The sequence below is a fragment of the Balaenoptera borealis genome (genome assembly GCF_965194805.1).
Source record: "Balaenoptera borealis genome assembly, chromosome: 1".
In the NCBI taxonomy this organism is placed as follows: Eukaryota; Metazoa; Chordata; class Mammalia; order Artiodactyla; family Balaenopteridae; genus Balaenoptera; species Balaenoptera borealis.
The window spans coordinates 27,549,069-27,575,223 of NC_138860.1; the positions used below are offsets into that span (position 1 = coordinate 27,549,069).

The window sequence follows — 26,155 nt, forward strand, 5'->3', positions numbered from 1 at the left end:
CCTCGGAAAACTGACAGGGAGAATTTGGGAGGGGCCAAAAGCAGGAGGGAGGAGATGCCAGCCCCTGTATCCTGCTGACCTCCCAGAATCCTTCACGTTGGAATCCATCTTGGCTGAGAGTTGCTCCAGGAAGGACCCTGAGTCAGACCAAATATGGGCCAAGCAAGATGATTGGCCAGAGACAACCCGGAAAGTAACCCCATCACCATAAAACCCGAGACTGCGAGCCACGTGGCAGAGCAGTTCTTCTGAGGTCCCTCACCCTGCTGCTCTCTGCGCAGCCAACCCTTCCCAATAGTCTTTTGCTTTGTCAGTACTTGGGCCTCAGACAATTCACTTCCGAGTGTTGGACAAGAGCCCACTCTTGGGCCCCTTCCTGCAACAGCTGGACGAACTAAGTCACACTCCTGAGTTCAGTGCTGTCCAATAGGGACTTTCTGCAATGATGGAAACATTTGACATCTGGGCAGCCTGACACCGTTGCCACTAGCCACCGGTGGTTATTGAGTACTTACAATGTGGCTAGTCCTCCTGAGGAACTGAATTTCTAATTTGAACTAATTGAAATTCAAAGAGCCACATGTGACAGTTGGCTACAGTATCAGTGCAGCTCTATATAGAATACATAGATTTGCAGCAACATGGATGGACCTGGAGATTATCATATTAAGTGAAAAGTTAGACAGAAATACAAATATATGACATCGCTTATATGTGGAATCTAAAAAAAAGAATATGCAAAAGAACTTATTTACAAAACAGAAACAGACTCACAGACTTAGAGAACGAACTTATGGTTACCAGGGGGGAAGGGGGAGGGGGAGGGACAGATTGGGAGTTTGGGATTGACATATTTAAAATAGATAACCAACAGGGCCTATTGTATAGCACAGGGAACTCTACTCAATATTCTGTAATAACCTAAATGGGAAAAGAATTTGAAAAAGGAATAGATACATGTATATGTATAACTGAATCACTTTGCTGTACACCTGAAACTAACACAACGTTGTTAATCACCTCTATTCTAATACAAAATAAAAGTTTTTAAAAAAAGGATACATAGAAACACAGACACCAAAGGACTCCCACATTAGAGACACGTCTGCTCTGGGACAGTAAATCCTCTAAATAAATTAAAGTATTTTTTTTTTGCTTATGAGGAGGAAGAGGGTAAATTACCTTTAAAATTTTTACCCACCAGGCAAAGGTCTCACTGTAAAGAAAAAAGTTGGAGTGTTTAAAAGAGAAATCTGAGGATTGTTTTTCTAAAAATAGGATGTTATTAAACAAAATTTTAACACCAAAATAAAAGGGCTTTTATTATTTGGAAATAATAAAAGGAGCTATAGTTGTAAATGGCATGAGTTTGGGTTAATCTTATAGTCTCTTTCTGCTAATGGAGCCTTCTTTTATTTGTCAAGAAAGTCCTGGCAAATCAGAAAGCCCTGACCAATGAGTGGTAAAACTCTGCTCCAATAACAAGGATATGTTAGTTTGGCTGTGGCACTGGTTCTTAGCCCAGGAGGCACATTAAAATCATCTGGGTTTTGTTTACTACTACACTGGTACCTGCACCCCATCTCCAGACATTCTGATTTAATTTTAACTGGCCGAGGCTGGAGCCAGACTAAACTTCCTAGTAAGTCTACTCACTAATCGCTCATCCAGCTAATCAACTCTAGGTGATTCTAAGGTGCAGCCAAGGCTGAGAACCACTGATTTATAAGGTGAAGCTGAGGATCTGGTCACCCTGATCTGCTAATGCTATTAATTCAAGTGAGACACAGACTTTCAAACTTGTTGTTTAAATAAAACTTCAATGAAATCCCGAGTTTTCTTTTACCTCCTTGCATGTGGGTGGAGAAGGACGATAATCCTCTTCCTGCTTAGCATATGAGACTCACACGTGTTTAGAAAACAGATGTCAGTTTTAATAGAATTACTACCAAGGAACAAAGTATTCAGTGAGATAATCAGTATTTGGGGGCTAAAGTTTATTTCCAAGACAATTTCTGAAATCCCAGGATCATAACAGTTTTTTTTTTTTGCTTGAAGTTAATATTTGCAAGGATAGTTTATGATGCAGAAGAGCATCTACTTTTCTCCAGCTTCCAGAAAAGAGGGCACGCTTCTCTCCTCATTTTGATGTCTCTCACCAGCCCTTAGAAGAGCCTGAAGTTTTCAAAGCTAAGTGCTTGAATTCCATCAGTGAGCCTGGAGAGGTGGAAAAATGCAAGCTGAGAAGATAAAGACTTAAAATACAGATTTTAAAAAGGGCAGAGAGGGAATTAACAAATGGAGTATGGGACTTGCAATGTTTTGCAATTGCCATGTACCCCTATTAGCTTACACAGGTCTGATCAGCTGCCCCATTTTGCTGTGGAGTTCGCAAACTCTCTAAGGAAGAGCCATGTTTGTGGCTCTTTTCCGATCTTGGACTTCTCAACCAGAAAGGTTCAGGATGTCTCTGACTAGATTAAAAAAAAAAAAAATCTGTATCAATGAGATGTCACAGCCCCTCTAGAAAAGCCTACTTCCATGGTTACTTCCTCTTAAAACTGGACTCATCTTGGGAACCCTCCTACACTGTTGGTGGGAATGTAAATTGGTGCAGCCACTATGAGGAACAGTATGGAGGTTCCTTAAAAAACTGAAAATAGAACTACCATATGATTCAGCAATCCCACTCCTGGGCATATATTTGGAAAAGAAGAAAACTCTAATTCGAAAAGATACATGCACCTCAATGTTCACTGTAGCACTATTTACAATAGCCAAGACACGGAAGCAACCTAAATGTCCATTGACATATGAATGGATAAAGAAGATATGGTATAGATATACAATGGACTATTAGCCATAAAAAAGAATGAAATAATGCCATTTGCAGCAACATGGATGGACCTAGAGATTATCATACCAAGTGAAGTAAGTCAGATAGAGAAAGACAAATATCATATGATAGTACTTATATATGGAATCTAAAAAAAAATGACACAGGGACTTCCCTGGTGGTCTAGTGGTTAAGACTCTGCACTTCCAATGCAAGGGACGTGGGTTCGATCCCTTGTCAGGGAACTAAAATCCCACATGCTGTGCAGTGCGGCCAAAAAAGTATAAAAAAATAAAAAATAAAATTAAAAAATTAAAAAGTGATACAAATGAACTTATTTACAAAACAGACTCACAGACATAGAAACAAAGTTACAGTTACCAAAGGGGAAAGGGGAGGGGTGGGATAAATTTGGAATTTGAGATTAACAGATACAGACAACAATATATAAGATAGATAAACAACAGGGACCTACTGTATAGCACAGGGAACTATATTCAATATCTTGTAATAACCAATAATGGAAAAGAATCTGAAAAAGAATATATATATATAAGTATAACTGAACCACTTTGCTATACACCTGAAACATTGTAAATCAACCAAAAAAAACCAAAACAAAACTGGGCGCATCTTTCCTAGATTGAATGTGACCCTTCTCTGTTGTAGCTAAAGCGTATTTCTTCTGTGGAGATGGTAAGCAACCTGTCTGCATCCCTTTGATAATAGACAAGCCCCTTTCAAATTACCAGTGAAATACTTTCCAGGCCGAGCACCTGTAGCTCCTATAATTTTTCTCACTACTAACAAAAATAATTGCCATTCTCCAAGTGCCTACTATGTGTCAGGCACTATAGTAAGTACTTTACATTTAATCCTTCAACAGTCCTATGAAATAGATGTCATTGTTCCCATTTTACTGACTAAGAAACTGAGGTTTAGAGAAAGTGTTTTTCCCAGGCAGAGGGAGCAGAAAGTACCAGCCCTAAAGCAGATCCCTGGCTTGTGGCCAAGGAGAGCAGTGAGGCTGGAGCAGAGTGAGTGAAGAGGGCAATAGGGGAGGAGGGTGAAGAGATGAGGGGCAAGGTCAGGTGGGGGCTGTAGTCCATGCTAAGGCTTTCTCTCCAAGAAATGGAATGCACTGGAAGGTTTTAAGCAGTGGGGTGATGGAATTTAACCAGATCATTCTGGAAGCTGTATTGAGGATCAACAGTAGGGACTCAAGGACAGAAGCAGTGAGACCTGTCAGGAGACAATTGCAATAATCCAGGCGAGGGATGATAGTGATTTGAATGAGGGTGGTGGCAGTGGGGGATGAAAAGTGGTTGGATTTTGGATATGCTTTGAAGGTATGGTCAATGTGATTTGCTAACAAACTGATGTGCGAAGGGAAAAAAAGAAAACAGTCAAGGATCGTAGGAATATCTTTGGTCTAAGCAACTAGAAGAATAAAGTTGCCTTGACCTGAAACAGGGAAGACTGCCAGAAGGGCTGGCGAGTGAATTGGGAGCTCAGTTTGGGGCCTATTAAGAGGCTCCTTCAACATCCAAGTGAGTTTCAAGTAGCAGTTGGATAAGTGGGTACGAAGCTTGGGGGAAATGTTCCTGATGAAGATAAAAATTTGAGAATCATCATCATACACATAGTATTTAAAGCCATAAAACTAGATAAGAGTCCTTCAGAATTGATTATAGATACAAGAGAGAAAAGGTCCCAATACTGAGTCCTGGAGCACGCTGACGTTTAAAGACCATGGATGTGAAAAAGAAGCAACGAAAGGACTTGAGAAAAGGGGCTAAAACGTAGGAGGAGAACCAGGAGAGTGTGGTGTCCTGGACATCAAGAGAAGAAAGAGATTCTAGAGGGAGAGAACATCAGCTGTGTCACATTTCACGGATGGGTCGAGCAGGAAGAGGGCTGATAGCCGACAGGACTTTGCTGGTGACCTTGAGGGCTACTCAGTGGAGTGGTGAGGGTGAAAGCCTGGTTGTGGTAGATTAAAGAGAGACAAGAGGAGAGACATCGGGGGTGGCAGAAGGACAGTGTGTTCAATTATTTCAAGGAACTTTGTTGTAAAGGAAGGAAGAGAAATAGGCTGGTAGCTGGAGGGGGAATTAATGGGAAAAAGAGAGATGTTTCTACGTTGATGGGAATGGTTCAGTAGAGAGAAAACGTGATGGATGGTGCAGGAGAGAGAAGAGATGGGCTAGAGCGACTGCCTTGAGTGGGTGAGGTGTGTGGAACCCCCTCACATGACGGGGTTTTGGTCTGAGAGGGGCGGTTCACCATAGTAATAGCGGAGTAGGTTGAGTGCGCAGACGCAGGTGCAGGGGGGAGGGGAAAGGGTGGGGACGGGGAGGGGAGGGGAAAGGGTGGGGACGGGGAGGGGAGGGGAAAGGGTGGGGACGGGGAGGGGAGGGGAAAGGGTGGGGAGGGGGGACGGGAAGGGGTGGGGAGGGGGAGGGGTGGAGGGCAGGGGTGGGGGGAGTGTGGAGGAGGTCTTTTTCTGATGGCTTCTATTTTCTTGGTGATGTAGGAAGCAAGGTTGTTGAGAGGGAGGTTGGGGAGGAGGTGTTGAACGTTCGGAGAACAAAGAGAGGGTATGAAATCATCATCTGGGAGTGGGAGACGGAATAGACTAGTAAGTATAGTATGTTTGTAGGGCATCATTCTGGTCCCACCTGACTTTATCATGAATTTAAAGGGTGACTAGAGAGTGTGACTGTGGGTTTTTTTTGTTTTTTGGGTTTTTTTGGTCGTGCTACGTGGCATTGATTGTATGTTTTTGTCCAGCCATGGGAAGGCGCAGGGCCAGAGCAGGTGGAGAGTTAGATTAACCACGGTTATGGTTTCATCATAAGGCCTCAAATTAAGAGAGGGGCAAAGGAGTGGAAGCCATGAGCAAGTGATTGATCACTGTGATTAGTTACAGAAGCAGGTGGGTAAGGAGAGAAGGGAGGACATGAGGAAGCTGGGGGGGCGGGTCTCTAGGTTTTAAGATGGTAGGTCTCAGTGGGGTCATAGGGTTGTCGGAATTGGGATATTGACTGGGTTAGCTGGGCAGAGAGGAGAGGCAGTGTGAGAGTGCGATATGAACAGGCTGCAGCTGTTGGTAGTGACACGGTTAAGGGCCAGACTCTGGCTGTGGTGAGACAGGAGGGGAGGAGGTCCAGGGCCTGGGGAGCCCAGGCCAAGCTGACCAGGGCTTCTGTAGGCCAGTGTGGCCCCTCTGTCCACCCAGCGAGTTTCTAGGAAGCATTCTGCTCTCCTGTACACAGGCACCGGCAGCTTTGTTTGGGGAAGGGGCCCCAGAGGTGATCATTAGAGCAAAAAGGAGAGGAGAGGAGAGGGGAGCAGAACAAAGCCTGCTTTCGCACTGAGCACTGTTATTTACGATTTTGACTGCATGCCTATATCTTCCACTATATACTCACGGGCAATAGATGATGAGTCTGAGTGAATGGCTGATCAACTCAGACACTTAGTTTGTGTGCGGCCTTGAAGCCACAGCTGGTTTGAAGCCAGGGCCTGCTGAAGGATGCTATGACCGGGAAATGAACTTTCACTTTCCTTGGCCTCAGGAGACTTTGCTGGGTTTGTTTTGCACTAGGGACCTGCAGCTGGCGAGCAGAGAGGAACGTGTCCTGCTCCAGGATGGGCAGGTGAGGTGGGGCAGACATGTGTGTGTATATTGGGAGGGCAGGATGGAAGAGGTATAACCCGTCCCGCCCGCCCCATGAGAGTAGCTGAGGTGAGCTCCTCGTGTCCACTGGAGTCCTCACTTTGCGTAGCTGTCCCTCTCTGGGGACTTGCACAGGTCGGAAGCTCCTCTCTCTGCCTGGGAGGGTGCTGCCTTGTCTTCTCCTCTCCTGCACTATGCAGCCGTCTTTGTAAGTTTTTGTGCTCTTTGCCAGGAAAGAAAGTCTCCGTGCACTTACTGTCTGTTAGCAACTCACCATCCCTTGCTCCCTCTTCCTGCTGGGACAGTTGTGCAGGCTGTAGTCCATCAAGCTGATGAGGGACTTGATTTACTTGACTTGGTATAAAGGGGCATTGGCCTTGGGAAGTCACTTAATCTCTCATGCCTAAGTTTCCTGGTCTTTAGAAATGGGGAATCACTTATTCTATAAAGTTGCTAAGATGATCAAATGAGATAATTATGAAAATGCTTTGAAGCTCAAAAAAATTACTCGTTAGTATTTTGTTATCTTTGTAGAAATAACAGCAAATGAGGGAAGGAAATTCAAGAGGGAGAGCGAGCGAGTGTGAATTACATCCTGGATAGAAGAAGACCGTAAATAATGTAAGTCTTCAAGGAGCCAGCCATCCTAGACCAGATTCCCATAAAAATCAAATTGGGAAGAAATAAAGAAAAGAAGTTAACGTTCATTGCTGAAAAACAATATATTTCTTTTAGCCCCTGTGGGAAGGGAGTTATTATTTTAGTGTGGGAATAGGAATATAATTCAGTTTTTCCCAATCAGAACCTTTTGATGTGTTACTATGATTCACAGGCTATGACTCACATATTAAAATTCTCTCTAGTATATTACTAATAGTTTATATTCCTTAAAAAGGAGATAAGATGAAGCAGAGGGATTACATAATTATTTTCTTTTAAGCTTATGCCTTGGATTTATCTGACATGATAATTTAAGGAGGAGAAACTTTCCTTCCTGCAGAGAAAGAAACCTCATTATATTCTTCAGTAATCACATTTTCAAAATGCTTGTTAAAATCAGCCTTGGTACTCTTATTATTACACTTTGTAACCTACTATGTAAGAAATTAATTTTTCTAAGGCTAAGAAGAAGGTTAAATTGTTATATGCCCCACCCCCAATATTTCTTCACTGTTAATAGTTATTCTAAAATACATTCATTATGTATTTTTGAATTATATTTGTCATTTTGAATTATGAATATCAAGATTTAAAAATCCATAAGTTCATCAAAATACAATTAAGTGCACTACTTTCCTACCACCCACTCATGTCATCAAAAGGATCAATCAAATATAATACAAACATCAAGCCGGGCATAATACAGATATTTTAAAATAGATTTCATTTATTCCATTTTATTGAAGAAAAGCATACCTAATCAAAAATATTCTAATCTGGTAGATTCAAGACCTATTGATGATTTGAACCTTGTTTAGATTCTATTTAAATGCTGTTGAATGGAAAGTTACAAACTTCCTGAAGAATAAAGGAGTTTATGCTTTATTTTAGCTCAACTATCTTGACTTCATTAGGCCAGGACCACACCAAATTTCTCAGGATATTGAAATAACGATGATGATGATGAATATATATCAGTCATCAGAGTAAGTAAAATGGTTTCGGCACTTTGTATATATACTTTTAATCCATCCCACAACACTCAAGTTTGAGGAAACAGCCTCAGAGAGGTTAAATAATATGCCAAAGGTCAGTCAGCTAGTGGGTGGCCGAGCTAGAGCCCCATACCAGGTCAGACGTCATTGACATGACGCCTAAATATATATTCTACCAAACGAAAGGAGAAACCCAATTTGAAGAATTTTAACAAGGCACTTGATTCAGGCCAGAAGTTTAATTTGAAGGCTAAATAATTTAGATTGGCTCTCTGCCTTTGTTAACCTAACCAGTCAGTTTTTATCTCCCTGGGTGCGTCTGGATTTGAGTCTCAAAGAATATGCACTTGGAAGAATTAAGAGGAAAAAAACTTCTTTGGACAGTATATCTTCAAAAAATCATCCAAAGCTTGTTTGTGCTGTGGCTTTTCCCCAGAGTCAGATATGAATCAGGTTTTAAATCAATTTCTTTCTGCTGAGAAATTTCAAAGCGAGAATATTCAGAAGGAGACTCAGGGAGAGCAGGACAGGAACAAAAATGGAAGAAAATTTACTGCACGATGTTACCTCAACGCAGTCAGTTTTGTCAAGATTTGCCAGCTGTGGCCTCACTTCGATTAGACCGGAGTCCATTGTTTTTGGCAGTAGTGTGAGGGTCCCGTGGCCAGGGCGTGCCCCGTCCTACCTGTCAGGAGCTCCACGTGAGGCAAAAGAGATGCTTCTCAACCCAACTGGGTTTTAATTTAAGGGAATCAAAGCAGGAGCTGTAGGATTCTGTTCCCAATCCAGGAATCTTGAGAGGCTGAAAGATACTAGCCAAGAAAACATGTTTCGTGGAAGGAATTTATAACAGGATTATCTCCTAGGACATTTCAACGGATGTTTCCAATAGACCACGTACCCACTCCCACTCACCCCCTCTTTAAAATATGTGGAGTTGAAGCATAACATACATTCAGAAAAGGGTATAAATCCCAAGTGTATAGCTCAGTGAATGTTCACAGCATGAGACACCTGTGTAACCAACATCAACTCAGGAAGTAAGACATTGCCACTAACCAGAAGCCCCTCCACAGCGGCCCCTCTCCTGACCTTTTACAGAATAGATCTGTTTGCCTGTGTTTTTACTTCACGTAATTGGAATACGTTGTTGTACCCAGTGATGGTTAATTTTATGTGTCAACTTGACTGGGCCGTGAGATGTCCAGACATTTGGTCAAACATTATTCTGGGTAAACAAACAAACAAACAAAACCCAAACATTATCTGGGTGTGTTTGTGAAGGTGTTTTTGGATGAGGTGAACATTTGAATCCGTAGATGGAGTTAAGCAGATTGCCCTCCCCCGTGAGGGTGAGCCCCGTCCAACCCAGTGAAGGCCTGAACAGAACAAAAGTCTGCGTGAGCAGAGTCTCCTCCTGCCTGCCTGTCTTCATCTGAGACTCAAAGGTTTTTCTGTCTTTGGACACAAACTGAAACATGGGCTCTTCCAGGTCTCCAAACGTCCGAGTCTTGGGCTGGAACTTACACCTTCAGCAATCCTGAGTCTCCAGCTCACTGACTGCAGATCTTAAGACTTGTCAGTTTCCACAATCGGCCAGTTCCTTATAGTAAATCACTATATAGATATTTAATTGGTTCTGTTTCTCTAAAGAACCCTGAGTAATGCATACCCTGCTTGCTTTTGCAATACTTTTACTTAATGTAATGAACAAAGTCTGTGTTAATTAACAAACTTGAGCTGAGTATGTGGAGTGCTTATCTAGCATCTGTCATGTCTTATCAACGAAATGCTTATTTTTCCTATTGTATTTTTTCTTGGATTATAGTTTTGGTGAGATGGAGGTCTCCAGAGGACCGTACCTCCCATTTTCAGTCTAGCTGAGACTTCACGCCTCCCCAAATGAGGACAGTTATAAATGATGGAACCAGTAAGTGCAAAATTCCACCTGGACCCTGAATGCACAGGGCTGAAAACCTGGATCCAAGCCAGCAGTCAGAGGTGTGCTCACTGAATGGATGATTTACCTAATCTGGAGGTGAATGAAGAACCAGACCCAACTCAAAGTAGCAAAGTGAGTTTTATCCAATGAAGACTTGTGACTGTCATCCTACATACAGAGCCCCACTTGGCTTTCATGTTAACACGTTCTTGATAGATAATAGGGGATGGAGGAGGGGGGACAAAGCTACAACTGGGGCGGCTGGGGTGCCTTCCCCAACATTTCCGTGACAACTGTCCACACTGGTCAGTAGGTCAATCATTTATTGGAATATGATCCAGATGCTAATCAAGGCTTCCCTGTCCATCTGGCTGCTGCATTCATATAACGTCACATTATCCTTGATATAAAACTTGGCCCCTTCACTGTTTTCCACTGGCAATCCATCTGTACCAACAATTTTGTGAGTTTTAACAGAATTCTGCTGAAGGATTTGGAGTAGGGGGCTCATTGTAATACAATGTACTGTGTCCCTGTCTCATTCCCTATCCCCACTTTGCTTTTCCTCTTTCTCAGAAGCTCCATAAACTACTCTTCTGATCTTATGGGTAGTAATTTAACAAACACCTTGTGTTGCTTGAGAATGCCTGGGAGGTCTCACTCTTAGCCCCAAGGAGCTTGTCAAAGTATTTCTTCCAAACACATATAGCACTTTCCCAAAAAGATCTAAGGAAATAAACATTTCCCCATCTCATTGTAACTTGACTAATGACATGAATTTTCTATGCTCAGCAATACACCTAGGGAAAATATAGGAGAATATGATTCCCTAACCTCAAGGCATTTAGAGTCCTGCTGGAGAGACAGTATACATGAAATGGGAAATACTTCAGTGCCAAGCTGTGAGGTAACCTAGGCAGTGAGGGTTGAGAGCCTGTCTCATGTGAGTTACCTCATAGATGTGCTGCTCAGCTGGGGAAATGGATCTCCAGGTGGGTCTTATAGGCTGGGCAGGATTTGGTTTGGCTGAGTGGTGGGAGGAGAATGGTTCAGAGTATGAATACAGCATCAGCAAAGTAATGAGCATGACAAGGGCTGTGTGTGCGTGTGTGCATGCGTGTGTGTGTGCACGTGTGCCAGGAGGAGATCGGGCACTTGCTGAGAACTGATGAGAAAGAAACTTGGCTGGGAAAATGGGGTGAGATTATGGAGGGCCCCAAAAGCCAGAAAGAGGTGTGGACCTTAGACCAGTGATAATGGACAGTCCCAGCAGGTTTCTCTAGGCAGAAAGGGAGGTACCTCTGAGAAGCCACCCGAGGATGCCCAACCTGACAGCAGCGGCTGTCACTCAGGCCCAGGTGTTGAATGTCTGCATTAGGAGGGGCAAAGGGATGGGAGATGAAAAGGCGAAAAGGAAACATTTTTGAAGCAGTTGATCTGCATTGGCTGTAGGCATGAAGGAAAGGGCTCTGCCCTTCCTGAGGCAGCCCCTCTCTGAGCGCCCTGCTTAGAATCAGAGTGAGGTGGGCCCTGGGGTGGGCTACAGGTTCTCTTGGGTCTGGACTCGTGTCTTTCCCTGGGCGGCCCCCTCCTCCTCTCCCGCTGTCATCCTCTTGTCTTCCGTGTTAATTCTTACCGTGATGCCGCCACACTCCACCACCACTGTGGCTTCCTGAGGCTCTGCTTAGAAGAGGCTTCTAGACAAATACAACATTGCCAACCAACTAGACTTCAATAAAAAAAATTTTTTTAAAGAAATTACAAAAATTAAAAAAAGAGGCTCCTCATGACCCAGCGAATAAATAATATATGAGTTGGTCCTGCCGCGCTGGGAGGGAAATCCTCTCTAAGTTATTGAGAACCTGGAATTGCTTGCTTCCTTAGAAGGGATTCCTAACCGGGGGATTATGGAAACGTTTCATGAGGTGCATGGATTTAGGAAGTTACTAACCTCCAACTAAAATCCAGCACTTCCCTCCGTTATAAATGCAGGCAACAAACCACAGCAGCTCCAGCAGTCCCTGTGACTCTGTCACCAGCAGAACCCACAGATGCTCTATATCACATCGGCTGTTTTGGGTATCCAGAATTACTGTTTGCACCCATCACTTTCACAAGTTTGATAGAGTAGACCTGCTGCTCTATCTTGCTATTAAATATGCTGATAATGAAGCAAATCGATTATTTATCACAAATTTTTAAAATGTTTGATTTGCTTCCTTTATAAGCCTATGTACTGATATTTTACTTTTAATGCATCTAGAAACATTATTCTTGAGAGGTCCACACAGACTTCACCAGACTGCCAAATGAGTCCGTGGCACAGAAGAGGTTAAGAAACCCAACTAAGTTCTCAGTTTGGGTCTAAGCTGTGTTCCTGTGCATGGAGTTGCTGCAGTTCACCATAAATATGACTCACGCATCAAAGAACTGCCAAAACATGGGGCTCAATAGAACACGGTTGCCTGGAAACTAAAGCTTGATTAAATTTTTACTTTTTTGTTTTTTAAAGGAAATAAAGCATCGATACCTATAGCAGGCTGACACGTGGTCTTCTTTCTCGCACGTACCTCCAAAGACCACTCCCGGGAATCTCCAGCCCCCAGGAGAGGTCAGAGGACGCGCCCCCTCCCCTGCGCTTCCTGACCTGTGTTCTCTTTCATCCCCTGGTCTGCTGCGTGTGTGGGTGGGGAGGGTGGAGCTCAGCATACTCTGAAATAATCAGAATCATCCTCCTGGTCTTCAGGTATGCATTAAGTATTTCCTACGCACAGGATCATGTGCTGGGTGTGACTATATTACAGTGAGCCTCAGTTTCCCCACGAAATCATAATACTATCTCACATTTTATTGCACCTAGTGAAGTACTTTCGTGCTTCCCATTTGATTCCCACACTTTTGAAGATGATACTATAATAATCTCTGTCTCACAAATGAAGAAACTGAGGCACAGAAAAGGGAGGAAAGTTGACCCCGGCAAGTAGCAGAGCCGGGGCTTGGAAACAAACCCTTTGCCTGTCCACTGTGGCATCCGCGGGTCTCGGGTCCTGGGCTGCACCTTGGTGCCGGGGCGGCCCCTCTGACCCACTGCTGGGGGTCAGTTTCTCTGATGCCCCTTGTGAGCGGTGGCAGGGGTGGTGGTGGAGCTATGGCCTCATCAGGGCCCTGGCTTCCCTACTTAGACCCATGAAGGTGTCCCAGGGGTTAGAAATGACGGTGACAGTGCCATCTGGCAGCTCGGAGAAACTCACGGAGTGTGTTCTTCCCTGTGCTACTGAGTGTGGCTCCCTTTATAACCTCCAAGGAAATAAATCCTCAAAATGCAGCATAAAGCAGTCATCCTAGACCGGTGCCTGTGGGGACTTGCGGGTCTGGGGAAGCATCTCGGGCCTCCAGAAAGGTGCACGGTGGTGGAAGAGCCACAGTTCTCAGGGCCTACTGGGGCAAATATCCCAGAGGAACCCCCCACCCCTTTCTGTTCCTCAGTTAACTTCCTAGTTGCAGTTTTCATTTCCCTGAATCTTGACTCCTCAGATGGATTATCTCCAGCCATTCTGTGCCGAAGCTGCTGGAGTGGAAGGTGATGCGTTCAGCCTGGGTCATGTGGGGCTTAGGGAGACTCCAGGTGATTTGTCCACTGCAGGGAGATACTAATGAGATGCACTCCTCAGAGAAGCTAAGCCACCAGCTTGATACTCTGTTGTGAACACCATTCTGCAGTTTTAAAATTTGGATGGCAAGGGAAACCAAATCCTATTTCTGCAGGCTTCTCAGTAATTTCATGCCTGAAAAAAACTACGTGGTAATGATTTCATTTACAGACCTTGAGGAATGTTCCAATTACAAAGTGTTAAGTAGCCTAATATGAAGTAAAAATTTAAAAATCTCTCTGTATTACCCTCCAAAAATAAAAAAAAGTGCAATCTGAGAAACTGTAGTGTTTCTGCCTCAGAAATACCGGGTAAGCACTTCACACTTAATAGATTCTGTCACAGAGATTTTCTCTGTTCTTACAAATGCTTTTGTAGGAGGGCGAAGCTAAAAACAGAGCTGAAGATAACATTCGTAACCTAAAATATACATAATTTGGAAGGTCTGCCACGTACAGTGATTTCAGGGGCTGGTAATTTTCTGCTGAATACTAGCTGTTTTGATAATCCCCCTAAATTTTTCAGGTTACAATGCTGCTTAGCACACAGTACTGTCAGACATTTTAATTCAGGTTATCTGGGTAACTGAAGGTATGGGTGTGTGGCATTCCAAGGAAGATAGCTGTTCTCATTCGTAGGGCATAAGTTGACTTTGGATTTGTGAAACCCAAATTCCAGTTCGATTTTCTGGAGAGTTATTGTATGACCTTGAGAAATTGCTTCACGTGTCCATTGAAAAATCTTAGCCTGTCCTATCCACGAGAACGGATGGGACCCTTGCCTGAAAGGGTTTTGAGCACATTGAAGAGATAGATATTTCCACATTTATATATATGTAAAGCTTAGGAAAGACGGTGCCCTCACCCTTGAATCGACATGACTTTCCAGGTCCTGTATCCACACATACCTGACAAGAACCTCTGTCCCAGTTCCAGTTTCTGGGTGAGACAATTTCTCTGATGCAATCTGGGTTCTAGGCTCTGTGGCCTGGGAGAGGTGAGATCAGTTAATATGAGGGCTGGGGGCTGGAGTCGTAGAGAGGTGGCGGCTGGGGAACAAACATCCATCTCCACCTCCCTGAGCCTTCCCTGCGGTGGGCTGTCAGGTCTGAAGATGACGTGCAGGCAACAGAGCAACGTGCAGAGCTGGGGCTGCTCCTGAGGGCTGGGAGAACCCGACTCCCGTGGGCAAAAGAGAGCCTTACCGAGACGACCTCTCCCAACGTCCCATCGCCTCTCCTCACCTCCACACGGTGGGAAAGTCTCCAAAACATACCTGGCCCTAAAATTTTACCAGCCAGTGTCTAAACCACAGAGATTTCAGCCCTTGTTTCTTTTCAGAAACAACATTATCCACCCATCCAAATATCTTCTTTTGAAGCTGCTAGGCTATTGAGTGTTTAAAAAGGAATTTGTTGACTGAAACAAATGTTTTGGGTTTCCTTAAATAAAACATTTGCCAAAATATATGCAGCCCTGGGCCAAGTCTCTTCCTACAAAGCAGAGGTTGGAACGAAGCTGCTTCTCCTAGCCATCTAGGTCTCGGCCCGTTTGTTTGAATCACCTGAATTTTCTGCCCAGCTGCCTCAGGGGTTTCTGACAGAACCACACAGAGCAAACTGCTGCAATCCTCCACTTAACATCTGCAGCAAAGTCTTTGGTGCCAAGGGCCAACAAGGAGCTGGGTGGTTTGAAATTACTGTCCAGCTGGCTATCTCTGAGAACCTCACAGCTGTCCTTGAAATGGAGCAACTTTGGTTGTCCCCATCTTAACTGTTATTTCACATTTTTTTTTTCCTTAGGTGTGGAAACTGAGAAACCAAGAGAAAGTAAACTGACTTTATGGTAATGATTTTGATTTTGTGATTTAGAAACTCCAAGTGCAGTGAGAAAGTTATTCTCTAGGTTTCTGGAAGTACATACAAATAGGCTGGCTTGGCCTCCACAGCCTGTGGTCCTTCTGTGGTAAATGGAGGGGCACACCTTCCTCCTCTGACATCTTACCTCTTGGCATTTCCTCTGGGCTGCACACTGTGCTGGATTAGGTGGAAACCTAGGTCAGTCACTCAGGCACTTGCTCCTAAAATGGCTGATAGTTGAGGTAGGTGGTTTCAAACTTCTGTTCAAATCACATGGATAAGTGTGACTATTTTCCCCATCACACTGCACTAGAGGCCACAGTGACAAACTCTCTTTATGCTATAGCCTCTCCATATTTTGTCTTTGAAAATTTCCAAATATGCATAACAATAGGGAACATAACAATCCCCATGTGTCTACCACCCCAGCTTTAACCATCACTGACATTTTGCCAGACTTGTTTCATCTCCCCATCCTCCCTCTTTTTTTCCTGGATATTTAAAAGTAAATTCCAGACATCATGTTTCACACTTAAATTCTTCCGTATGCACCACAAATTAATTTTTTTGGAAAATAGTAATGCCACTATCATACCAAATAAAATTCACAAGAATTCCTTAGTGCCATCTAATACCAAGTCCATATTCAAATTTCTCCTTTTACAGTAGATTTGTTTAAATTGACAAGGTCCACTCATTGTATTTGGTTGTTTTGACCTTAAAGTTATGAGTGGAGAACTCAGGGCAGATGGTGGAGGAGAGTGGTTGCGTCAGTGACTCAGACACTTTCCCTCTGAATTTCGCTTTTCCTTTGGAAATTCTCTCTGGATTCCCTTTGCCATTACCTTACGTGACTATAAGTTACAGTTTCCATTTAAAATTCTGTCCTAGTGACTATAAAAAAATTCCCCCCCCCCATGTAAATTGGAGCAGCCACTGTGAAAAACAGCATGGAGGTTTCTCAAAAAACCAAAAATTGAACTACCATATGACCCATCAATTTCACTCCTGGGTATATACCCAAAAAAAATCCCACTAATTTGAAAAGATACATGTATCCCAATAGCAGCATTATTTACAATAGCCAAGATATGGAAGCAAACTAAGTGTCCATCAACAGATGAATGGATAAAGATGTGAGATATATATATATATATATATATATATATATATATATATATATATATATTAGTCATAAAAAAGAACAAAATTTTGCCATTTGGAGCAACATGGATGGACTTGGAGGGCATTATGCTAAATGAAATAAGTCAGATAGAGAAAGACAAATACTGCATAATATCGCTTATATGTGGAGTCTAAAAAAATACAACCAACTAGTGAATGCAACAAAAAAGAAACAGACTCAGATATAGAGAAAAAAACTAGTGGTTAACATTGGAGGGGGGAGGGGCAATATAGGAGTGGGGAAGTACGAGGCACAAACTATTGGGTGTAAGATAAGCCCAAGGACGTCTTGTACAAAACGGGGAATATAACCAATATCTTGTAATAACTATAAATGGAAAGTAGCCTTTACAATTGTATAAAAAATTTATTTTAAAATCCTCCCTTTTTATATCTTCCTTATAACAAATAAAGTAGGCTGGCATCATCTCAAAGAGTATTACAAAGACAGCAAAAGAAAAATTGAAATGAAAAAGCCACACAAATAACTCAAAGACTATACAAAATTATGTTAACAAACAACAGGTCCCTGACCCTACACTAACAGATTCATGTGATTAAGAAGCAAACAGACCTGGCTCCTTTGCACACCCTGGTTTAAGAAAACTGTATTCTTTTTTTTTTTATATAAGTTTGTTTTTTTTTATTTTTATTTTTGGCTGTGTTGGGTCTTCGTTGCTGCATGCAGGCTTTCTCTAGTTGCGGCGAGCGGGGGCTACTCTTTGTTGCGGTGCGTGGGCTTCCCATTGCAGTGGCTTCTCTTGTTGTGGAGCACAGGCTCTAGGTGTACGGGCTTCAGTAGTTGCAGCATGCAGGCTCAGTAGTTGTGGTTCGCAGGCTCTAGAGCACAGGCTCAGTAGTTGTGGCGCATGGGCTTAGTTGCTCCGCGGCATGTGGGATCTTCCCGGACCAGGGCTTGAACCCGTGTCCCCTGCATTGGCAGGCGGATTCTTAACCACTGCACCACCAGGGAAGCCCAAGAAAACTGTATTCTATTCCCAGAAACTCAGTGCAGCTTTGTCTTGGTCTCTTTCCTACCAGCTCCCTATCTCCATGGGGTCAGGGCCTTCTTATTTCCCAACACAGCATCTAACTGTGTATCTTGTTTTCCCCCAAGAACACTACGAAAGCTTCTTCTCTCATAAAAACAAACAAACAAACTGAAACAAAACCCAAGCAAACCCATACCTCTGCCTGGTTCAAACCTTCCAGCCCCCTCTACCCTGCCCTGGTAGTACTTGGTTTTCCACCTGGGAGGGTAAGTCAAATTCTCAGTCGATCCACAGGCAGGGTTAGTTCACAAGCCTTTCCTGGTGTAGCCTGATGTCTCTGCCAGCCATAGATCCTTCCACAGCAAAGTACACATCAGTGTCCTTGTCAGTGAAATGGGATACTGTTTCTATCTACCTCACAGGCTTGTTGTGAGGCTGAAATGAGATCGTGCCTATAATACCCTTATACTACAGCGTGGCAGAAAATGGCACGAGTCAATGAATGATAGTGATGCTGACGGTGATAAGGGTGATGATTCTGATGACGCTGATTCAGGAGTATTCCTCCTTCTCCCTCACTCACCCACCCACCACCTGTGATCTCACAGGGTGGTCATCCTGCAAAGGTCTACATGGTAACAATAGAGACGGACTTAATGTAGGGTGGTGAAAAGGTTTTCTCTTAGGTGGCGATATCTCTCTGTAGGAAAATTCCAAGCTGATTGAGGCTGGGTAAGATCCTCGAGTCAGGTATCTACAGGTGGTGAGGTATCAGTGGAAAGGGGAAAACTTTGCTTTTGAACAAGAGGGAGGAATAGTCTTTTTTTTAGTTCGTAAGAGGAGAGAAAAGAGAAGTAGAGAGCAGAGAAGAGAGTGGCAGGGTTGGAAAGAGCTAGGAAGAGTGAGAGAGTCAGGGAAGGCCACGGAGGCTCCACAGAGGTGGACGCCTTGACACTTAGCGTTCTCTGGGAAGTCATTTGTATTTTTAATTTGCGGTTTGTGAGCCTGTTATCCAGTTCCTGATCCAAAATTTCCTCGAAAGTCTACATATTTCAGAACATTTCATGCTTTATGTGGGAGGAAGTTCGTGAAAGTCAGAGAGAGGAGAACATTAGGAGGCAAAGGATTTGTAGAAATCCTGGGGAGAATGCTTTGGATTTCCACAGGCCATGGTTTTGGGGGGTTTCTAAGGGGTGGTCCTGTCTGACATCAAGGTTGCACTAACATTGCAGTAGCCTTGACATACTGATGATAGGATCTGCCCATGCACAGTAAAGGAAAGAGAATCTGGTTCCCTCATAGTCACTATAATAGCATACAAACATTTGAGGTGTAATTATCCAATGTCCTTGGATACATAATTTACTTTCCTAATACGGCTTTTCCTAGGATGCATTTATGTCATCAAAATTTTATCTCAAAATATCTGGATAAAACTTTGGTTCTTATAATAAAAAGCAATTTTGAAACAGTTGCCTGGTAAAATCTATATACTAGAATGAGGCCAACATCCATCAAGAGAAGAGGCAAAATCTGTTTTGTTCAGTATATACCCCACTTCTGGCCCAGTTATCTGGGTAATGGCAGGGGTCACCCTTGGTGATCTCACTCTCCCACTTCATGTCTCTGCTTACAAATGTGTCACCTTTCATATACAGGGTTGATGTCACTGGACTCAGCCTTGCTGGAACTGAGCGCTGATGTAATCTTCTAATCCTAGGGCTCGGCTGGTGCAGCTCCACCTGTACCTGGTGGCATGGTCAGCAGGTGTCTGAGACAGGGGAGTGTTAGGCTATAGAAGCGAGGACAACTCTCTCATGGTCCGGGTCCCGCTGGCACAGTGCTTGCTCCTGCAGAGCTAACTGACCTTTCTCTGTCCAGACCACAGAAAACAAAGCCATCTGTTTCATACCCCACATCTCTGCATCCCAAATTTTCCTGGGAAAGTTTCCAGGAGTTTGAGCTCCCAGAGCTTGCCATTAGCTCCAGGCCTTCAGAAACAAAGGCCCTGCTGGGACTCACGTTGGGAGGACCTGTGTTTGCTAGGAGAGTTTAGGGCAGGAGATGTAAGCAGGTGGAAATGGAGAGGATTCCACCTCAGCAGCGCTAGCATTTCTCAAGCACCTGTTTTGTGTCAGGCCGTACGTTAGGGCCTGACACGACCTGTCTCGTTCGCTCCTCGTGACAGACGAGTGTTAGGTGGGAGCAGCAGCCTGTGCTCTGATGAGACAGCTGAGGTTGCGAGAGCACCCACGACTTGAGCCACGTTGCTAACTCTGAATCAGCTCTGTATGACCCTAAAGCTAACGCTCTTAACGATGCTATTCTGCCTCTTTTTCTGGGTTTGACTCTGTCCAAATCTGCTGGCCCTTCTTGCTCTTCCTAACTTCGGAGACTCCAGGTCTCTGAGGCTATTCTGGGTACCTGGGTTGGGACAAGGCGGGCCTGAGAAGCCTGCTTCTACTGGGGCTCCGGGCCGTGGAGAGTGCTGCAGCTTTTGGTCCAGGACATCTGCTGAGGGACCTGGGGAACTCCCTCAAGGTGCCTTAATGGAGAGTGCCCTGGACTCTCCCAGGACCCCCGGTAGGGTAGCAAATGAAATGACAGAAGCCCAGTTAAATTTGAATTTCAGGGAAATAATTTTTTAGTGTATGTATGCCTATGCAATATTTGGGATATACTGATAGTGAAACATTATTTGTTGTTTACCTGAAATTCAAATTTAACTGGGCATCCCGTATTTTCTCTGGCAACCCTAGACCCAGCGTCTTCTACGACTCAGTGGCTGTGCATGGTGACAAGTGTCTGAAGACTCCAATCTCTGAGGCAGGCCTGAGGCTCTGTTTGAGGCTGCCCAGACCTCCTCTGGTGGCCTGGGGACACTGGGGGCCCCGAGAGCAGTGGCAGATGCACAGGCCTGGCAGGAGTTGCACCAAGAGCATCCACACAGTGAACCTGTGTAAGGAGAAGCCTGCACACAGGAGTGCCAAGCAGGTGCCTCCTGGTGTCTCGAGAGTGGAGTGACCGAGGAACAAGAGGGGGCTTGAGGCAGAATAAAATAGGAGGCAAAGCCAGTCAGCCAGTGTTATTAGTTTGCTAGGGCCACCTAACAAAATACCACAGACTGCGTGGCTAAACAACAGAAATTTATCTTCTCACAATTCTGGAGGCTGGAAGTCCAAGATCAGGTGTTGGCAGGTTTGGTTTCTTATGAGGCCTCTCTCCTTGGCTTGTAGGAGGCCACTTTCTTCCTGTGTCTTCATGTGGGCTTCCCTCTCTGCATGTCTGTGTTCTGATCTTCATATAAGGGCACCAGTCATATTGGATTATGCTCACCCTCATGACCTCATTGTAACTTAATTACCTATTTGGACCCTATCTTCAAATATAGTCACATTCTGAGGTTCTAGGGGTTCAGACTTCAACATATGGATTTCGGGGGCACAAAATTCAGCCCATAACAGCTAGAAAAAGATTCAGGAAGCATGTGAGTTGGTTTGTGCAGGGAAATGGCTCTGTCATGGTGCCCTGGGGACCTCGTACACATCCACATAGGCCACACGGGCCAGGCTCGAATTGTAGCTGAAGCCACATCTTGGCAGAACAGCCTGTAATCTTGCTGGAGCGTGAGGCCATGTGAGGCTTGTAAGGAACTGCAAGACCATTTTCTACTTGCCTCCTATCTTCCTGGGAGGTGGTTGTGAGATAGTTTTTCCTCCCCTCTCAGGTTCCCATGATGCATGAGACTTTCTGCCTTGTCCTCCCTGCTCTTGGGCACAGTTGCAGGCTGTAAACTAGCTGCAGCCTGGCGTCAGCTCCTCAGCAACAGGGTGCCCCTCCATTTGCGTTGCAGTCATCTGGCCCTTCTGTTTCAGTGCTGCCCTGTGCTCGGCTGCGGGGAGTTGGCATCTTTGGCTGCTCTTCCTTGCACTGTTCATATAAACAATATGTCAGAGCTGGGGCTTGTTGTTTTGTTACCAGCCATGTCTGCCAGGACTTACCTTGCACTCACTCTTTGGTTCAGGGGGCAGGAAGCACAGACAGCCTGAATACAAGGAGGCACCCATGGAGAGCTGGGGAAGAGGCAAATGAAACATAAAGCAGTTCTTAAAGGGGAATGGCTTCTGGGGGTTGGCCCCGTGTGGTCATGCCCAGGTGAGGGGCACACAAAGGACACTTACTGTTAGGGTGTACTCAAGGGTGATGGGAACTGAAAGGCTCCTGCCAAGGTGATTGGAAATTTTAAAAATTGCTAGAAATAAGGACTGGATAGCTGTTTATGTTTTTTTTTCCCCCCTCCTGTTTTGTGTTTTGTTTTGTTTTTTTCATCCAAAGGCTACACAAATATTAAATGCTGACCCCTAACTATTGACTGTGGGTGTTCTGGAGGATAAATGTACTAGAAGAAGGCATGCTGTACTGGTAGGGCAAATAGTTGAAAGCTCAACAGCAGCAGAGTAATTTATTATCCTGGGTTCAAAGAATCTGGGGTTCAAATCATGTCTCCTTAACTTAAAAGCTATGTCATCTCAGGTAAATGATTTTACCTCTCCAGGCTTTAGTTTTCTCAGTCAGCAAAGTGGGAATTTTTCATTTGGGAACCACTTCACTTGAGTTGTTGTGAGGATTGTATAAATAATTGACTCATTGTGCACTTACTGTCTGCCTAGTGTATGCTAAATGCTTATGTATCTTATCTCATTTAATTCTCACAATAACTCCCGGAGAGGTAGGATTGTTATTATACCAATTTTACAGATGAATAAACTGAGGCACTGGAGGCACTGAGAGGTTAGGTAACTTGCCCAAAGTTAAAGCTAGTAACCGTGGGAGCCAGAATTCAAACTCAGGCAGACTCACTCCTGGTCCTGCTCACTTGTCAGTGGGCTACAAAATAAATGAGAAAAATTATACAAAATGTTAGGAAGAGTGCTCAGCACATAATAAGCACGATACATGGTAGCTATTATTTTAGCTTTTCCTTACTTGAATTTGACAAAATTAACAAGTGTGAAAAAGTGTACAAAGAAGCAGGAAAAAAAGATGTTTTCTTCTCTGTATTTGTGTTTTTCAAAAATTCCACAAAAATCTTACGTTTGCCATCAGAAAAATCTATTGAAAAAAAAAATCAATCATAATCCTACAAGGCTAGAGGCTTTTAGGTGAGGTCACATGAAGAAAATCAGGTTTTTTTGAGAGCTTTCCTGAAACTCTGGTTCCCCGCTGGCCGAAAAATACAGGACGCCTGAAACCAGTTCACAAAATACTGGAAGCCTCCAGGGCAACACAAGCGTGGGACTGAGATCCAAGCCTTGGTCTGGTGAAGGCTGTGCAACCACCTTCTGGGTCGACGCCTAATACAGTAAACGTGGCTCTGGAGCTCAGGAACCTCCTGGGCCCCTTGTGGTCTGTTTGAGGCCATGTCTGAAGATAACAGCGAATTCGGCTGGCTTATTGGTGGACCGAGGAATCAATCACTTGGGACTCTGGATCCTGGTGTCTCCTCACTTGCTGGGGCTGGGGGTTTGCGTTCGGTACCCGGAGCGGAGGCCTCTGCCGGGCATTGTGGGGTCAGCGTTCGGGTCTCCTTGGCAACGCCTACTGGGGAAGGCCGCGGGGCGCACTCCGGGAGGCGGCAGAAAGGACTCGAGCGGCCCTTCCGCGTCTTGAGGCCTCCGCCGAGCCGCCCGGCCCTTGGGTTCCCGAGTCTCGGGCCGCGGCCCCCGCCCGGCGCGCTCGTACGTAGGAGAGGCCCAGGCCTGGCATGGCGGACGCGCGGTCCAGCGGCCCCCAGCGCGGCGGCGCGCGGCACGGGCTGCTGGAGAGGATGGCGCGCCTGAAGCGGGGCGGCCTGCCGTTCGCCGAGCCCGAGGCGGAGGGACGGCGCGCGGCCGGCGACTGCGGCTCCTGCTCGGGCTGGTGGTGCTGGCGGCGGCTCTTCCCGCGAGGCGCGGCCCGCGGTGCGCGCAGGAAGAAGGCCCGGTACATGCGGCCCGGGCCGGCGGCCCAGGAGCGCGGCCGCTGGGGCCCCGCGAGCCTGCGGAGGCTGCTGCAGAAGCTGGCGGTGTGGAGGCGGCGCTGTTTGTGGCGCGGGGAGCGGCCCGAGAGGCTGGAGGAGATCCCGCTGCTGGCGCTGCACCGCGCGCAGGTCGGCGACTAGGCCGCGGCCGCCGGGAACCCTGCCCCGCCCCGGCCCCTGCACCCGGAGCTTTGGCTTCGTTTCATTTAGTAAAGACAAGAAATGAAAATAAACCGAATTCCATTTGAATGAAAGAACCCAGTTTTGTTTTTTGTTTTTTTTGGGGGTGTTGACATTCATTTGAAACCAAGCGACTCCGTGTTGAGGTTTTGGTGAAGTGAACTGGCTCCGTCCTCCTGTTTCTCTCGGGCAGGGGCCTCGATGCAGTACCCGAGCCGGAAAGCAGTAGCTGCAGAGGCCTCCGGATCCCTCCTGCTGCTGCCCCGCGGGGGCATTGTCTCTCCCTAAACACCCACGTAAGAGCTGGGAGCCGCAGGGGTCTTCAGTTGGAGCCAGGCCCTCTGGGATTAAAAAAATTTTTTTTCTTTTAAAGAGGGTTGCTTGAGGTCTTCACTCCACATCAACGTGAGCGAACTCTGCTTTGATCTTTTGTTTACAGGCGTTTATGGACCCGTGTAAACCAACATTAGAACCAAGGCCTGGAGGCTGGATGGGGGAGTTTGAAAACTTGTGCTGGACATAAAAGTGCAAAGGGAGAGGAATCCGGGAGACTCCTGAGTGGGTCTTTAACTTCTTCCTCTTCCTCATCAATAAAAACTTGCTAACGATACTCTGGATCTACAGGCCTGTGGGGGTGAAAGTAAAATATTAGAAGTGAAAGTGCTCGAAGTACACTGAAAGAGCTCTACGCAGTCAACGTATTTATTATTAAACTGGTATAATTGTCTCTCTCCGGGCTACTCCCAGACCGCTCACCATCCTACTACAGTCCTCCCTTCCCGCCCGACCCGGCCAAAACCTCCCTTTAAACTAGCAAACTAGAAACACTGAGCAGTGGGCCTCCAAGTGCTTCCCTTGCTGTTGCTGATGTCGCTGGGGAGCTCCTGAGGCCTTCCAGGGGGTCTCCCCATGCCCTTGACCTAGAGAGTCAGTCTTTGGGGAAGGGTGGGCATGGAGGATCACCACGTGGTTAGCTCATTGCAGTGGTAGGGGAGTAATGAGGGATCCCGAGACCGGAACCTCGGAAACTGGGAACTGCAGAGAAAACAAGGCAGAGGCCGGAAAGCTGGGGCCGGGAAGGGAGGCCCCACAGGACAGAATTCTCTGTAACTGAGGTTAGGTGTATTTTGTACTTTTACTAATTTCTTTATTCCTGGCATCATCCAGACAGCTTAAATTATTCTATGGGTTTGTGATAGGGGAATACGTTTTCACCAGAAAAGCCATTAAGCCTCATAGCCAGCATCCATCCTTCTAAGGAAACCAGTGGGGCTTTCTTGCCTTATAGCTGATTGGACCAGGGATCCCAAGATGCTTGGGATCATCCATAGGGAGCAGCCTGATGGAAGCTTCCTTGTTTGGAGAGGTTGAAACTAAGAGGCCAAAAGGGAGAAACCATTAGAAGAATACCGAATTGCTGAATCCTCAAACACTGGAACAGAGGTGCTGTTGAATAACACGTAAGAAATTCCAACTATTTAATGTTTCCTGGGTTTATTTCTTTCAGAAAGGAAAGAGCCAAATTAAAGCAGAATTAATTCTCTCTGATCCTTAATTTGAATGTAGCTATGCCTTTCTTGATTTGACTGACAGTCCGTGGCCTCTACAATACTTCTTCTTCACGAGGCTAAGGAAATTGGTCTAGACTGTGCCTGGGTCTGCGCGGATACATTCACACACACACACACACACACACACACACACACGTCAGCTTTGTGTATAAGCACATGGAATAATGTAAATGTTTAACTTAGAGAATTTATTATGGTGGTTTAATGTGTGTCCTCTGTCTTCCTATTTTCACCCTTACACACAAAAGTCTTACATTTTTGGTAGTGCTGTTCACCTGCGATTGGTGCCTCCTGGCCATTGATTATAATGAATTCCTCTCAGACCAAGAGAATGGTAGCTTCTACTAGATTTGGTAGGCTGATATACCAGCAGGTGTCTCTTGCCAAAGCCCAAATTCAGCAGAAACATGGCCGTTGGGTGTAGATGCTACAGTAAGGTTTTGGGGTAAAGTACCTGCTGGTGGTCTCTTCCCCCATTATACCCCACCCCCTGGAATTTTACAGTATTTCATGGTGACGATTTTAACTTCTGATCTTCTGGGGCTGGAGTAGTACCAGCTTGTGACTTGTTCCTCATCCAATATC

The 26,155-nt window shown here is 45.2% G+C and overlaps 2 protein-coding genes across 2 annotated transcripts in view; one reads left to right on the forward strand and one right to left on the reverse strand.

Annotated features, from left to right (window-relative positions):
- CATSPERE (catsper channel auxiliary subunit epsilon) overlaps positions 1 to 26,155 on the reverse strand; it is a 422,009-nt gene that overhangs the window by 36,711 nt on the left and 359,143 nt on the right. The gene's annotated exons all lie outside the window — the stretch shown is intronic.
- LOC309605502 (uncharacterized protein C1orf202) lies at positions 20,966 to 24,076 on the forward strand. Its single transcript, XM_082341485.1, has one exon. It carries the CDS (start codon positions 23,565 to 23,567, stop codon positions 23,958 to 23,960), a length of 396 nt encoding a protein of 131 aa, XP_082197611.1. The 5' UTR covers positions 20,966 to 23,564; the 3' UTR covers positions 23,961 to 24,076.

Excerpts from the sequence above, each read along its gene's own strand:
- LOC309605502 (XM_082341485.1), top strand. The coding sequence starts at position 23,565 with ATGGCGGACGCGCGGTCCAGCGGCCCCCAGCGCGGCGGCGCGCGGCAC.